The sequence below is a fragment of the Muscardinus avellanarius genome (genome assembly GCF_963383645.1).
Source record: "Muscardinus avellanarius genome assembly, chromosome: 13".
NCBI lineage: Eukaryota > Metazoa > Chordata > Mammalia > Rodentia > Gliridae > Muscardinus > Muscardinus avellanarius.
In genome coordinates this window covers 52,283,770-52,300,002 of record NC_137799.1, presented here as the reverse complement: position 1 = coordinate 52,300,002, position 16,233 = coordinate 52,283,770, and the positions used below count along the sequence as shown (strand labels likewise).

Genomic DNA, 16,233 nt, shown 5'->3' with positions numbered 1-16,233 from the left:
ATTTCTATGAAATGAGTATTTTCTAGAAAGCTAACAAAAAACCTATCGCAATAACTTCCCTTGAGAGGTGAACTAGGTCAGGGTGGGGAGAAATACCTCTCCAACAAAACATTTTTAATGATTTTGGTTTGGACCATGTACATGTATTGCCTGTTCTGAAAATGGGATCACTTCTAGTCATTTCAGGTGATCATCTGAAACTCCCCAAAGTATTGAGATAATAAATGTATTTAGCCTGGTGATCTAATATTGCCTGATGAGAATTGTGGTCGTTTGGGTAGTTCCATTGTGATTACTCAAGAGGAGAAAATGATATCATCTGAGCCTCAGCGTTTGACCCTGTAGTTTGTTTGGCCTGCCTCCGTTAGATGATGTGTGTGGGTTTGGGCAGGAGGCCCCCAGGGTCTGTCGCTATGGCTGACCCACATCTATAAGCCTCTTTCCTCCTCTGCAGACCTCTTAGTCCTCTGAGGACTTAGAAGTCACGGACCAGTGGCACCCAGTAGTGTGATCTATACACATGTCTTCCAGGTTCTCTCTGGGGGCATTGTAATGAAAGCTCTACTTTGAAAAATTATCTTGCTAACCATGAGGGGGAAATGAAACCATAGGTTGTACCATATGTGTGCACGTTTTAAGTTTGTGCTTCTGCCTTTTCTAGGTCCTCATAGAGACTGCCAAGAAGCTGGGACTCCGGTGCCACTCCAAGGGGACAATAGTCACGATTGAGGGACCTCGTTTTAGCTCCCGGGCAGAAAGCTTTATGTTCCGTACCTGGGGGGCGGATGTTATCAATATGACTACAGTTCCAGAGGTGGTTCTTGCTAAGGAGGCTGGAATTTGCTATGCAGGCATCGCCATGGCAACAGATTACGATTGTTGGAAGGAGCATGAGGAGGCTGTAGGTGGAATTCTCTACTGAGTATTTGCATGGGCTTCTGGGCACCCTGAGTCATTAAGAAAGTGTCTTGACTGTTTCTTTTGTGTACATTTTAGAGAATGCCTTTCTGCACGGTATTTTTTTGTTTGGTTTTTTCTTTTGTTTGTTTGGGGCGGGGGTTGGTGGTACTGGGGTTTCTGGAAACCCTTCTACCTCTGGGCTACATTCCCAGACCTATTTTATATTTTTTTATTTGGAAACAGGGTCTCTTAAGCCAGTGCAGCTGGCTTCAAACCTGCGCGATCCTCCAGTCTCTGCCTCCCAAGTGCAGGGATTACAAGCGTGCGCCACCACGCCCAGCTCTACCAGATTTTAAAGTTGTCCTTAAGCATTACCAGGTCTTTTCTACAGGTGTTATTAGAAGATAAGCACAAAGATCTTCACAGAAAAACAGCACTTTTATCCAGGAATCAACAGCTACGTTGTAGGCATGGAGAGAGATGTGCCCGAAATGAGAGACTTGGGCCTTACTTTAAAATATAAAGATGCATTTTAATTTAATTCTTGTGTTATACTACTTTTTATTGCTTTCAAGTCAAAAAAATATTATTACCTCTTCCTGTTAAGAAGAGTTCATGCCCCTTATATATCCATTTAACCTGCTGTGTCTGATACTGTGCTTAGCATGGAAATGTGGCAGCCACAGACAAGTCTTAGGGAACCACCCCTCTGGGGAGGCAGACGTTTTAAGAAAGCTAAGGATTATGAAATTCCTACATTCAATCACAGTACCAAAGAGAAAACAAAACAAAATTAAGCTTGATTAACATTCTGTGCTATTGTTTCTGTAGGTTTCAGTGGACCGAGTTTTAAAGACCCTGAAAGAAAATGCCAATAAAGCCAAAAGTTTACTCCTCACGACCATACCTCAGATAGGGTCCATGGAATGGTCAGAAACCCTCCATAACCTGAAGGTAAGTGCTCCAGCCGCAGACACCTCCATAAACCCTTAGCTACCTGCTTTTCTTATCTGCATTTTGTCCTGGGTTCATTTCCTGACAGATTTTATGAAAACCTGGGTTTGTTTTTTGTTTTTGTTTTTTCAACAAATTTTCATGTCATTCATGTCACTCTACCAACCACTTGTGAACATGAGTGGACATTTTTTCTTACTGATACTGCAAGACCTTGGAAGCCAAGGTGGGGATTTTTACTATCTTATGTCTTAAGATCATTCCCATTGTCCTGGAGTATTTCCCTAAGTCTTACTTCAGCAGACTGATCGTGCTTCCTCTGCCTTTTCCATAGGCTACTTCTTTGGTAGATGCATGTAAAGCATTTGCCAGCCAGTAAGGCCCAACCTCTGATATAGCCATGCCAAAATGGTACCAGGGAATATATGATGTTGGTCAGCCCAACACAGCAGTGAATAATAAACGTGAGACAGGTTGCAGATTGATTGCTTTCCAACACTAATATTACTTCCCAGAATAAAATTTAAGCTGACTGATAAGCTCAGTATGTGATGCCTTCAATGCCATTACTAAAGAATATTGCATTTTCCTAGTATCTAAAAAGGGCCATATCTTGAGCACCTGGAGCATACTCTTCAGTCTTCTGTCAGATGCTGAGAGAGGATTTTAAAGGTTGATAGGAGGTCAGCGGGATTTCTGGCAAGATTCTGGATGCTGCTACGGCTCAAATGCTGCCGAAAGTTATTGTGCCCATCATGTACCACATTTGCTTGGGGAAGGTACTCCAGCTGTCATAAGCATCATCAACCATGTGCTTTGTTCTTTTTGTATCAGTTTGTGGCTGAATAATAGCCAGTGTCCAGAGCTATAATTAGCTATTATATTACTAATGATAGCCAGTGTTGCAGAGCTCCTATCACTCCTGGAAATCCCTGCAAGGAAATTGTCGGATGAAATATAGATTATTTGCAGAAAGAGGTAGAGGAGTTTAAAGGATCTCAGCTTGGAGTCATAGATCAAGACTATTCTGGATCCTTTACCCTTGATGCAGGGCAACCAAAATGAAGACAAACATACAGTTGCAGACATTCCAAGTAAAACTGACCTAGGAACTATAGCAAAGTGGAACAAAAAACTCAGAGCAGCTAATGAAATATATGAAAAAAGTAATAGGTGATGTGGCTAAGCTAAAAGAGTAGTTCTGAGCCGGGCATGGGGGCGCACACTTGTAATCCCCACACTTGGGAGGCTGAGACAGCAGGATATTGCAGGTTCAAAGCCAGCCTCAGCTACTTAGTGAGGCTCTCAGCAACTTAGCAGGAGACCCTGTTTCCAAATAAAATATAAAATGGGTCAGAGAGTATAGCCCGGAGGTAGAAAGCCTCTGGGTTCCACCCTCAGTACCACCAAAAAAAAAGTAGTTCTCGTGGCCCATTAACTTTGAATGTAAATGTTCTAGTCAAAGAATTTTCCTTGCCAGGCAAATTTAAAATTGAAACTGGAAAATGGTGGCCTAGTGAGGAAGATTTGTAACCGAAGGCTGATGTTGATAACAGATCACCCCAGAAGTTTGGAAAGTTTACAGTTGCTGCTCTTCAGTCCAAAGTAGAACAGTATAAATGTGAAAGCAGCCTCCTTATGAAAGTCCTGGAATGAAGTGATAGATACATAAAGGAACTAGAATCTCAAATTTTACAACTCAAAAATTCAAGCAAAGAGAAAGAAATTAGGGATTCCACTTGTCAGAACTCACCTTCTGCAGACAGCAAGGGCAGCACAGACAGTGAGGAGGACGCAGCATCGAAGGCTTAAGGTGATGGAGCCAGAAGGCAGCCTGGCTCGTCCACCTCCAGTTCTTCTCACCCTGCAAAGCCTGCCACCAGCAAGACTCTCTGATGCTGGTTCTGCCAGACAGTACAGTACTGTCAAAACAGAACCAAACTGTCCTAAAGCATCAAAAATGGGTTGAAATAATGTTACATGTGACAGAGACAAGTATGGATACTTATTTGGAATGAGAGTGAGACAATAAACTAAACGATTGTGTACCCCACAAAGATGAAGAGCTTTGTGATCTTCCAGCTCCTTGTACTCCTTTCTCCCTTAGGTGCCTTCAGCTAAATACTCCAGAAAACAGAGTTCTGTGGTCAAAGCAGGAGGTTCCAAAAAGCACTCAAACCATCTTTGGAGATTGGTATTTGATGATTGTTGTGATCCTCCCAATGTTTGTAATAAAGATTCTTTAGAAGATGAAATAAGTAGAAATGAGAATGAAAAGAAATCAGAATGTTTTGCTTCCCCAAAGACAGGATTTGGGGACTGTTGATCCACAAGCTAGGCCCAAAGCTTGAATTTTGAAAGCTCAGAAGGGGACACAATAGCAAATTTCATTGGATAAATGTCTTCAAAATTGAATGAGAATCAGGCTTATGTTTATCTAAGAAACTGAATTCTGTTCTCGCTTTTGAAATGAACCATACAAGGACATCCAACGAAGCATCAGTGGGTGCTGCGTACCTTGACAAAATCTCTGAGTTGGATTCAGTGATGTCAGAGTTGGACAATAGCAAGAGCCCTTGTCAGTGGATTTAGATGGGTTATCAAAGTCATCTCAAGGCAGTGAATCTCTTGAAGAACTTGATAAGTTGGAGGAAAGAACTAAATTAAATCTTTCCAAAAGTTCTCTTAACTACTGACCAATTAGAAAATGGAAATTGAGTGGAAACCCACTTTGTTTTCTCCTATCTTCATCTGACAAAGAAATTCAAATGAAGATTTTTCACTTCATCCCACTTCCAATTCAGGAACTAATGAAATTAAGCCTCCACGCTTTTTGTTTCAAACAGAATTTTCCCAGGGTGTTTTGTTATGAAGTTCATATCAACTTTTTGAAGATCAAAGGTTTGGGTCAGCTGGGCGTGGTGGCACACACTTATTATCCCAGCATTTGAGAGGCTGAGACAGGAGGATAGCCATTCTCGGACAGCCTAGGCTACTTAGGGAGGCCCTCTTCAACTCAGTGAGACCCTGTTTCAAAATAAAGAATAAAAAAATAGGGCTGGAGGTGTAGTTCAGAGGTAGAATGCCTCCGGGTTCCATCCCCAGTACCACACACACACACACACACACAGGTTTGGATTATCTTTGTTTAAAATATTGTCTGAGATGCATGATCTCCAAGACCTCTTTCAGTTTTCTTGGTCTACTTCCTTTGTGCCTGAAAAGAGGAATAAAAATGTAAACCAGTCAACAAAAAGAAAAATCCAGAGCAGATTTTCCATTGGCAACCCATCAAAAGCAACTAAAAATTGACTTCTTAGGGAGGCGTCATTTGTCTTTTTGTTCTGAAAGGAATGTAAAAGTTTTTAAAATTACTTTTCTTCCTCTTCATAAAAGTTCTAGACAATTTTGGATCATCTTTAGTGAGCTTTTCCTAGGTGAATATTATTTTGCATTCTCCTTTTTACTTAAGCAGTGCCATGGTAAAGAAATAACACTCTGACCTTAGTCCAATACTCATACTTCTTGGGTTTTATGTATATGTTTCCCTTTTTTTTTTTTTTTTTTTTTTTTTTTGTGGTACTGGAGTTCCTGGAAACTCTTCTACCTCTGGGCTACAATCCCAGACAGCTATTATATATATATATATATTTTTTTTTTTTTTTTTTTTTTTTTTTTTTTTTAGGAAACAGGGCTGGCTTCGAACCTGTGTGATCCTCCTGTCTCTACCTCCCAAGCGCGGGGCTTACAAGTGTGCGCCACCACGCCCGGCAATATGTTTGCATTTTTTTTTAATCATTGAGCTTTGTCCAGTTTTTGTAAAAACATTATGCTAGTACGAAAAACTACAATTTTAATTAAAATATTTTTATCAGGTGGCTTTTATTTTCATACTCATCTTATGTGAGGTAGCTTTTATCTGCTCTGTTTTTGTGTGTGTGTGTGTGTTTTGGTCAGCATTCTCACTACTGTGACCAAAACCTATGACTACAACAACATAGAGGAGGGAAGATTTATTTGCTCACAGTTCTGGAGATTACAGAGGCTCAGTCCATGTTGAGCCAGTTAAGTCTGTGGAGCTCAAGGCATGATATGGGAAACAAAGAGAGAAATGCCCAAGGGCTCTGCTCTTATATCTTGGAGGCCAGAAGCAAGAGAGAGAGCAAGAAGGAGGGACCATATATACACCCATCAACATCCAAGCCCTGCCTACAACATGGCTGGCCATCTAAGTTAAGTCTGGGGGAACATTCCAAATCCTAACCATATCAGTAAAATCAGAATTTGAGCATTTTTTGATATAGAAGGCATGGTTGGATTTGGAGGAGCTTAAACATTGTAGCTTCATTGTCCCAGATGGTATAGGTGCAAAAGCACTCTTTGCTGAATTTCTTGATATCACAAGGAAGGTTTATTAGGAGTAATAAAGTTTTTGTTTGCTTGTTACTGTTTTCTTTATAAGCTGTATACATGGTAGCATTTTTGCTTGATCTGTTTCCATACTTAGGAAAGAGAAGTTTCAATTGGCTAGTAGAATATCTTTTACTTAGGTTTCTCTTCATGAAAAATTGGGGTGAGAATAGGTGAGGGGGTGAAGATAGTTAAGAGCTAAACACTATTTTTAATTTAAGCTCTGAAAGAAAATATTCTTTTAAATATGTTTGGAACCGGGTGTGGTGGTGCACGCTTGTAATTCCAGCATTTGGGAGGCTGAGACAGGAGGATCCAGGTTTGCGGACAGCCTCAGCTACTTAGGCCCTTTGCAATTCAGTGAGACCTTGTTTCAAAATAAACAATAAAAAATAGGGCTAGAAGTATAGCTCAGAGGTAGAATGCCCCTGGGTTCCATTCACAGTACCACAAAAAATTATATATGTTTGTATGCCTATATAGGTTTTTTTGTTTTTTTTTGGGGGGGGGTTGTTTTGTTTTGTTTGTTTGTTTTTTCTACCTCTGGGCTACACTCCCAGACCTATTTTATACTTTTTTTTTTTTTTTTTTAATTTGGAAACAGGGTCTCTTAAGCCAGCAAGACTGGCTTCGAACCTGCGCGATCCTCCTGTCTTCGCCTCCCAAGCGCGGGGATTATAAGCGTGAGCCACCACACTCAGCCTATATAGGGTTTTAAAAATGGGTTTGCATGCTAGCCAGGCATGGTGGCGCACACTTGTAATCGCAGCACTTGGAAGGCTGAGAAAGGAGGATCTGGTTTCATGGCCAGCCTCAGCTGCTTAGTGAGGCATTCCACAACTTAGTGAGACCCTGTTTCAAAATAAAGAATAAAAACTGGGCTGGGGGTATAGCTCAGAGGTAGAATGTCCCTGGGTTCATTCCCTAGCACCACCCCCCCAAAAAAGGGGTTGTATGCTAATGATTTGCTTATCTAATGTGCACCAAACATTTTATATTAATACATGTTATTTTACATTAATACTGCATGCTTTTCTATGTGAATTAAATAAAAGATGTCATAAGCATAAAATATAAATAAAAGTAGATAGGAGTCCCCTATGCCCAAATTACCACATATGAGTTCAGGAATGAGAGCCACTGCTTTACTGTGATGAGGACACTAGTGGTAAATTATTTCACTTCTAATGCTTACTGATTTACATGGTATAAATGCTCCAGTACAGACGATTTGAAGCCACCCACTTGAAGCCACTGAGAAGCTGGGAGGCGGCCCTAGCGAGCTGGAGCAAGCAGGCTCCCACACACCACTGTGTTCATGGTTTCTCAGACTATGGGACTGACAAAGGGAGAAATGTAACCACTGTAACAACTAATAACATGACAATACAATAATCTTCCCTATTGCAAAACACCTCTGTCGATTTTAATACTGTGTACCTCAGAAGTAAATGTCATTTAATGCAAACATGATTTAATGAGTAAACGATAGCCTCTGCCATCCATAATGTTTTATCATAATTGATATCCAGGAAGCCCTTGTTACTCTAATTGTGAAGAACAGGGAAACAAAAAATAGATTTCTGTGAACTAGCAAATGTTGGCTTACCCCAAATCAGGTAGCTCCTTTTGTAACATTCTGCAAAGTTTTATTCAGCTGAGCAGCTTTGGCTTGCTGGAAATGGGTCTCTAAGCTTCTGGCCTGCAGGGCCATGTGCCCTGAAGATGTGAGCGCAGTGATTTTTCTTTTCTTTTCTTTTCTTTTCTTTTTTTTTTTTTTAGAGCAAGATAGGATAAGAGTTGTGTGGACAATAATCCAGGCCAGAGGGTGGTACATGAAATGTGGCCTAATGTATATAAAAGGGATGGAGATAAGGGGTGGTCAGAATAATCTTGAGGTAAATGTTTTTAACCTCACGTAACAGGAAAGGGAACTGAGAAACCAAAAGTTGAGAGTTGCACCTGCAATCACCAACATTAGCTTGGCGATTTTTTCCCCCGGTACTGGGGATGGAACCCAGGGGCGTTCTACCTCAGAGCTATACCCTCAGCCCTATTTTTTATTCTGTATTCTGAAACAGGGTCTCGCTGAATTGCAAAGGGTCTCACTCACTAAATAGCTGAGGCTGTCTATGAACCTCAATCCTCCTGTCTCAGCCTCCCATATGCTAGGATTACAAGTGTGTGCCACCATGCCTGGCTTGCTGGTTTTGAGGTGTTGAGGATTGAACATGGGTATTCTTCCTTCAAAGCTACACACCCAGCTCTATTTTAATTTTTATTTGGAATAGACCCTCACTAAGTGGCTGAGGCTGGCAGCTAACCTATGATCTTTTTGTCTCAGCCTCTCAAGTACTAGGATTACAAGTAAACATCGCCATGCCCAGCTGGAAAGTTTATTCGAAGTGTACATTCTACTAGATGATGCATGCCTATTAATTCAGCTATTTGAAGCTGATCGAGAAGACCACAAGTTCAATGCCAGCCTGGGAAATTTAGCAACACTCTGTCTCAAAATGAAAAGGGCTAAGGATGTAGCTCAGTGGTAAAGCACTTAGCTAGCAGGTGCAAAGTCCTGGGTTTTATCCCCAGTACCACACAAAAAAAGTATATTTTGTTAATTTTTAATCTACAAAATCAGATTCTAAAGTTGTTGTTTTCTGACCCTTTTTTTAACCAGCACTCTAGTTAAATTAGCATGCTCCCTTCTGCCTCCAGTGCTTATCATCTCTGCCTACTTTTTTTTTTTTTTCAGAATATGGCCCAGTTTTCTGTTTTATTACCAAGACACTAAAGTAGCATGGCTGCCAGAAGAAAAGAAGACTTTCTAATTCTAATTAATTTGAGGAGAAAAGGGAAAGACATACAGCATTCTTGCCCTTGCCTGACAGAGAACAAGTGTTAAGAAAGACAAGATACTGCACGTGTTAGACACTCCACCTGCACAGCGTGGGCTGCTTCGGGACACAGAAGAAAAGCAAATGGACAGTTAACATGGGGGAAATGTTACATTTGGGAGCAAAATCCAAGAAGATAACTCTCACCTCCTAAGTTTACAACAATCAAGGTCAGGAGGTAATACCCACTTCCTGTATTGTCAAGGAATCTGAGAAAGAAATGGGAAAGACTGGATGTTTATTGATGCGATTGTAAATTGGTACACTCTTTCTGGAAGGCTGTTTGGTAAAATGGATCCGAAGGCTTAAGTGTATTCAATGTGCTTTGTTGGGTGTTCCTAGGGATTCCTAAAACAAAAATATCAGAGATACAAATTATGCATAAAGAAGGATGTTTAATGGCATCCATTATAATTGCAAGTATTCGAACAATCTGAATATCCAACCATTGGAGGTAAATTCAGTTGCTAAGCAGGCAACTGATGATCGTGTTACATAATACTGAGTGTCTTAAAGAAATGGTTGCTATGAGATTTCAAGGTAAGCATCTTACAGTGCTCATTTCAAATTACTGTATACATGTACAAACAGACTAGAAGGAAATACACATAATCTCTCATCACTGTATTTGGGAAAGAGATACGGGATAATTTTTATTTTCTTTGAATCTTTCTGTATCTTCACTTTTTTCTACACTTAATATCATCAAATAATAAAAGTATAAAAATTGACTTATAAAGTTCTTGCAAATATTTTTTTATAATAAATTAAAACTTGGATGGGAATATCAAGAGTACTTAAGAAAGTTACATCTTTCTTTTGAAAATGAGGAAATGCTTACTATACAGTCAAGACAATACTTGGGTATGTAGCAGCTTCCTAAGCAAAGACACATGTTTAATAGTGAGTCTAAGCAGTTTTTTTTTTTTTTTTTTTGGTTGGTTTTTTTTTTGTGTGTGTGTGGTACTGGGGTTACTGGAAGCCCTTCTACTTCCGGACTACACTCCCAGACCTATTTTTATAATTTTTTTTATTTGGCAACAGGGTCTCTTAAGCCAGTGCGGCTGACTTCGAACCTGCGTGATCCTCCTATCTCCCACCTCCCAAGCTCAGGGATTACAAGCGTGCGCTACCACGCCCGGCATAAGAAATTAATTTTTTTTAAAAAATGCAGAGCCGGGCATGGTGGCACACGCTTGCAATCCCCGTGCTTGGGAGGCTGGGACAGGAGGATCACGCAGGTTGGAAGCCAGCCTCAGCTGGCTTAAGAGATCCTGTTTCCATATAAAATAGGTCTAGGAGTGTAGCCCGGAAGTAGAAGGCCCCTGGCTTCCATCCCCAGTACCACCAAAAATAAATAAATAAATAAATAAAAACAAAATGCACATTTTGGTGTCAAATATTTTAAATAATACTTTTGTACTCCTTTTTATGAGTTGACAAATTTTATATGAGTTACTGATTTTTGTTTTTTAATAAAACAAAGAGGAAGCTTTTTTATTGTATATTTGTTAATTTTATGGGGATTTTTTTTTCTTAAGTTTTTTGGGGGGTCAGGAAGATCTTTTTATCCTTCAAATTATTACTTTACCTTTTATCAAGGTCTATTTCAGGATACTCTAGAATAGGCGTTACAGAATCTTTTGTTTAAAGAGTCTCTAAAGCGAACAAGTTTGTGTCCGTAAGATTGACTGCAAGATAATAAACTGCCAGTTGTGAACAGTAAGAAAACCAGTTGCCCTCTAGCATTCATATTGAGCCACTTGGGTTGCTTGTGATCGTCATTCTTGGGCTCCTGATGCAGCAAATCTTCCCCAGTTATTAGAGATTCATGAAGAGCTTGACAGGTCTGAGCCAGCGTTCTCCAGCTCTGTAACGCCTTAGTATCTTCACAGCACTCTTCTACAATACCTTACGCTCCCTCATGCTTAGTAGGTGCCTGAGAATGTCAGTGCAAAAACATACGAACATTTGCCTTGATGCCCTTAGAAAATAAAGGGGTTTTTTGTTTGTTTGTTTTTTCTCTAACTAGGAGAGATACTTTTCTTTTTTCAGAAGCTTTTTCTAGCACCCTTATTTGCAGACTTCTCAAATGAATGGAATATTTTTCTACCTCAGGTGTGAGGACATTTCTCAAAGCTTCCTGGAACCCTTCTCACACTTATGATGCTGTAATATTCTTTCTTTCTATTCCTATTTTTTTTGTTGTTGTTGTTTTGTTTTTTTTTTGTTTTTTTTTTTGTGTTTTTTTTTTTTTTTTTTTGTGTGTGTGTGTGTGTGTGTGTGTGTGTGTGTGTTAGAATCTAAAGGGTCTTGGACGTGCTAGACAAGTGCTTTACTTCTATGCTACATCCGCAGCTCTGTTTTGGTTTTATTTTTGTTTTTTTAACCTACTAAGTGAACACCACGGTCAGATTTGAGCATTTTGAAGTTTTTCCGAGCGGATGACTGGTATAATGACTTAGCTCCTTATTAATAGATTTACAGCTACTTAAAATTCATAGGCTTGGCGTGGTGGTGCATGCTTGTAATCCCTGCACTTGGGAGGCGGGGATAAGAGGATCACGCAGGTTCGAGGCCAGCAGTGCTGCCTTAAGAGACCCTGTTTACAAATTTAAAACATTTAAAAAATGAGTCTGGGAGTGTAGCCCAGAGGAAGAAGGGCTTCCAGGAATCCCAATAACACACACACAAAAAAGTGCTTCATAGGCATTGCAGTCTGCTGCTGTGTTTAACACTGACTTTCATGATTTTAAGAATGGCAACCTGAATAGTCATATGCCAACTGTTAACCAAGAAGAATGAAAAATTCTGTATTAGCAGGGTTATATTTGATACTCGAAAAATATTTTGAAGATTAACCCAAGTGTATCCCAAAATTGTAATAGAAAATGGCTTGGGAGAATTCTCCGTCATGGGGTACTCTAAATAAATGAAAGTACATCAATTCAAATAATGTGCAATTGTCAAAAAAGAACAGAGATGCGCCTCTGTGTAACCAGCATGAAGTAATGTGATAAGTGGAAACAAATCAGAAAAATATGTGAAGTTAAATAAGTATGCAGAGCCTGGTGTGGTGGGACACACCTGTAATACCAGTACTTGGGAGGCTGAGACAGGAGGATCAGAAGTACAAGGTCAGCCTCAGCAACTTAACAAGTCCTGTTTCAAAATAAAAATATTGCTGGGGATGGAGCTCAGAGGTAGAATGTCCCCTGGGACATTTTTCCATCTTCACCCTGTCTTGCATTTGCAGAAAAGTAACAGCTTGATTCACTTTTCTCCTACAGTATTGTAAAAAAAAGGAACTGGAGTTCCACGTGGCAGTTGTTTTAGCCACTGGTGCTCTTACAAGCTGTGTATGATCTTAAGAATCACCTTGGTGAACACAAAACACCACAAGTGCATTCACGCTGTGATGACATCCACCTTTGAATATATATAGTAGTTGGCATGTTTGTTCCCCATGTCTTAGAGGAAAGACCCCAGGGCCATTGAGATTAGCAGGCTCCTCAGCCATGTCACCCTCTCCAGCTGATCTGGCACCAGGGGCACTGCATACTGGCAAGCCAGTGGATCCATCTGCAGGTATGTCAGGAAAGTGGCGAGGTCAAGAAGGAAAGTGGCAGCCATCACTGCTTATGGGACACTCACTGTCTACAAATGAAATGGTACAGGCACGAGGGAGAAGGTTTCATGAGGAAAAACCCACTTTAGCATTTGGAGATAGGTGCATCTCATGGTGCCTCTGAGAGAAATGAGAGAAGACCCAAAGTTTACCAGTAGAAACCAAGTGACTCCAAATCCCCAAATAAAACATCCCAAATGTGGAAACGCTGCCAATGTCCTTGCTGGTATCTGAGACAATCTGCTTTCACAGTTTGGAATGTATACCTGGGACTGAAGCAGACTTTATTTTAAACAGGGAGAGTGTTGTTTTAATTCAGCTGTGCACATTCTTCTTATTTATTATTTCAAGACAACAAGACACTGCTAATTTTAGAGTGGAAAGACTGAGCCAAATGCTAAACTGAGCAGCTAGTTTCACTAAATAAACATGGCAAGCTAGTCCCCCAAATAAACATGGGCACGATGCTCAGTTTCCTAATGTAATAAAATGTTTAAAATGCCTCGGGGTTGTGTGTGTGTGTGTGTGTGTGTGTGTGTGTGTGGTGCTGGGGATTGAACCCAGGGGCATTCTACCTCTGAGCTACATCCCCAAGCCTTATTTTTTATTCTTTATTTTGAAACAAAGTCTAGATTGCAGAGGGCCTCACTAAGTAGCTGAGGCTGTCCAGGAACCGTGATCCTCCAGTCTCCGCCTCCCAAATGCTGGGAATACAAGCATGCTCCACCACAATTGGTGCAATCCTCCTTTCTCAGCCTCTCAAACATGTGCCACCATGCCCAGCTTAAGTGCCTCAGATTTAATCACTGTAATTTATTCATTTTGTGAATGTAGGTCAGCTATTTATTGGTAATGATACTATATATTCAAAAGATTTTTTGCTAATAACCTGCAAATTTACAGTCAATTTATTTCAAGGAAGTACAAAATTATCAATGAAGCATAAATATAATTAGGACTCCTTATATAGAATGCAAATAAAACTATATACAAGGAAAAACATATTAAGTGATAAATTTATATTCTCTCTTGTACCAGCTACATGTTAAGTGTTCAGCATGCACATGAGGCCAGCAGTTACTGTACTGGGCAGCATGACTCAGGCTTCAGTTCCAGAGGTCCTCTAGCCTCTTGTAACTCTGTCCCTCCACCTGGAAGACAATCTACCCTGCTCCACCATAACCCCCTCTATCTGACCCAACCACTGTCTGAATTACATCTTCTCTGCCCTCCCCAAATGCCATGTTCTATTACATTACTTGTAATTGTTTGATGTGTTGTCTATCAGTGCAAGAATTATGTCTTGTTTATTTTTATATCCCCAGATTCTTAGAATGGTGACCCACGTATAAGAGGTACTATACATACATATGTACACACATTATGTACATATTTATGTACTTAAATAAATGAATAAGCCTGTGAAATTTTAGCCATCCTTTCATTTCTAGTTCAAATTTCTTATTCCTAGGAAACTTGTTAGATCAGCCTATGGTAAATATTCCTTTGTTTGTATTCCTAAACCACTTGGAGCTTGTATTACTCAAGGATCATTTGTTATACATGATTTTACTGTGTACAGATTCCCCAAGTCAATGATGAAAATTGGAAAAGCAAGAATTCTGGGGGGAAAAAATTACTTGCATGTTAGGTATTCAACAAAAATCTAATTAATTATTTTGTTTTCCTTGATTTGTGTCTAATCCTCTCTCCTTCAGAATAAATGGAACATTTCTTTTTAACTATGAGTTTAAAACTAAATACTCTTGTCTGGATTTTAAAACCAATGCACTTTTAGAAAAGAAAAAAACTACTTCCTGGATGTCACTTTGCCTTCATGTAGCTGTTCATCAAAATATCATTTGTGTCTCAAACATCATCAGTTCTTTTGTTATCTGTTCCATTGGTACAGAGAAGATGTCTGTCTGCAAATATACACCATCATTCATCAAAGTTTTAAGTACAAATCTTACTCATTTCATTTATCAATGATAAACTATATCCTAATTATTTAATAACAAAGCCTATTTTTTACTTTTTTATCAAAACATCCTTCAAAAGTTCAGCTACATAGGGAGAAAAACAAGACTAGCAGGGCTCAGTGGTACATCAAATTCCAGTAGGCTGAGAGGAGAGGATCAATGATTCAAGGCCATCATTACAATAACAATAGAGGGATTAAAAATGGTGGCATAGAGGGAGACAGTGTGTTTCAGCTCTGACCAGCAGGAAAACTGCTTCATAATAAGGGAAGAAAAGCAGCCAAAACTCAAAACAAGGACAGTCAAAACCCAGTGGAATTGGAGGCAGCAGAGAGAGCAGAGGACTGAAAGGACCTCCCCACATCTCACTTGGTGAGCAGAGAGCAGCAGTGGCACCAGATTGGTAAGTTGGGCATGGGACTGGTGACTGCCAGGACCAGCAAAAAAGCAGCAGAATCTTGTGAATCAAGCGAATACATATTATTATCAAAAGCAGTTGACTTTTCTCTCCACTAGATCTCACAGCTGTAGCCGAACTCATTTCTGCCTGCAGAGACTTGATTGGCACTCATCAAGACTGTGATTTAACAAGCCATCCGAGAGGGAGACTGCCCTGTGTGGCCAGAGGGACTTGTGTAGCAATGAACAGATTCCCCAGGTCTGTGAGTTTGTAAATCACCCCTGTGGAGGTGGGGATCAGGTAGGAGTGTCCAACACAAAAGAAACCTCAAGTGGCAGATAGGGACATTGGTGTGAGAGGAACATAGAGTTGCAGTTTGCTATGCCCTTTCAGGGTCTCCAGCAATCACTACATGACAGCCAGCCATGATGTGCCACGTGATAATCAAAATGACTAACATAGAAGCCAAGGAAAGAATCTTAAAATCAGTGAGAAAAAAAAATAATGAGTGACATTCGGGCCAGAATAATAAGAATCACTCCAGACTTCTCAATCCAAGTCATAAAAGCCAGGAGAGGCTGGTATGATATACTCTAAATCCTGGAAGAAAACAACTTCCAACCAAGCCTGTTATATCTAGCAAAGATATCATTCAAAATTGATGGAAAAATAACAATATTCCAATACAAGCAGAAGCTAAAAGAATTCATGACTACCAAGCCAATACTAGAGAGAATACTTAAAGAAATAAAACACAAAAAAGAAAAAAGAAGCAAATACCAGAACCAGAAGAGGGGCTAACTCCACTAGATGGGCAACTTAGCAAAGAAGAAATAACATCACATCAAACAGAAAATATAACTCAAAGTGACAGGAAAAAAAACCATATCTTATTGATAGTACTGAATGTCAGCAGTCTTAACTCTAATTATAAGGCATAGACTGGCAACGTAGACTAAAGAACACAATCCAACTCTATGTTGTTTGCAAGAAACAAGCCTTAAAGATATTCATTTACTTGAAGTCAAAGTATGGGAAAAGGTATACCATGAGAATAGAGAC

The 16,233-nt window shown here is 39.8% G+C and overlaps 1 protein-coding gene and 1 pseudogene across 2 annotated transcripts in view; both read left to right on the top strand.

Annotated features, from left to right (window-relative positions):
- Window positions 1–9,058, top strand: part of MTAP (methylthioadenosine phosphorylase) — a gene marked incomplete at both ends in the record, with an annotated part of 37,376 nt that extends 28,318 nt beyond the window's left edge. The window contains 3 exons of the mRNA XM_080708360.1: window positions 662–901; window positions 1,732–1,854; window positions 9,020–9,058. Coding sequence (XP_080564486.1) covers window positions 662–901; window positions 1,732–1,854; window positions 9,020–9,058 — 402 coding nt within the window. The remainder of the gene's footprint in view (window positions 1–661; window positions 902–1,731; window positions 1,855–9,019) is intronic.
- LOC308272580 (ORC ubiquitin ligase 1-like) lies at window positions 2,583–8,202 on the top strand (annotated as a pseudogene). The gene is made up of 4 exons: window positions 2,583–2,633; window positions 2,870–3,049; window positions 3,335–4,755; window positions 8,190–8,202. The product of its transcript is annotated as an ORC ubiquitin ligase 1-like (transcript).
- Window positions 9,059–16,233: the final 7,175 nt, after the last annotated feature.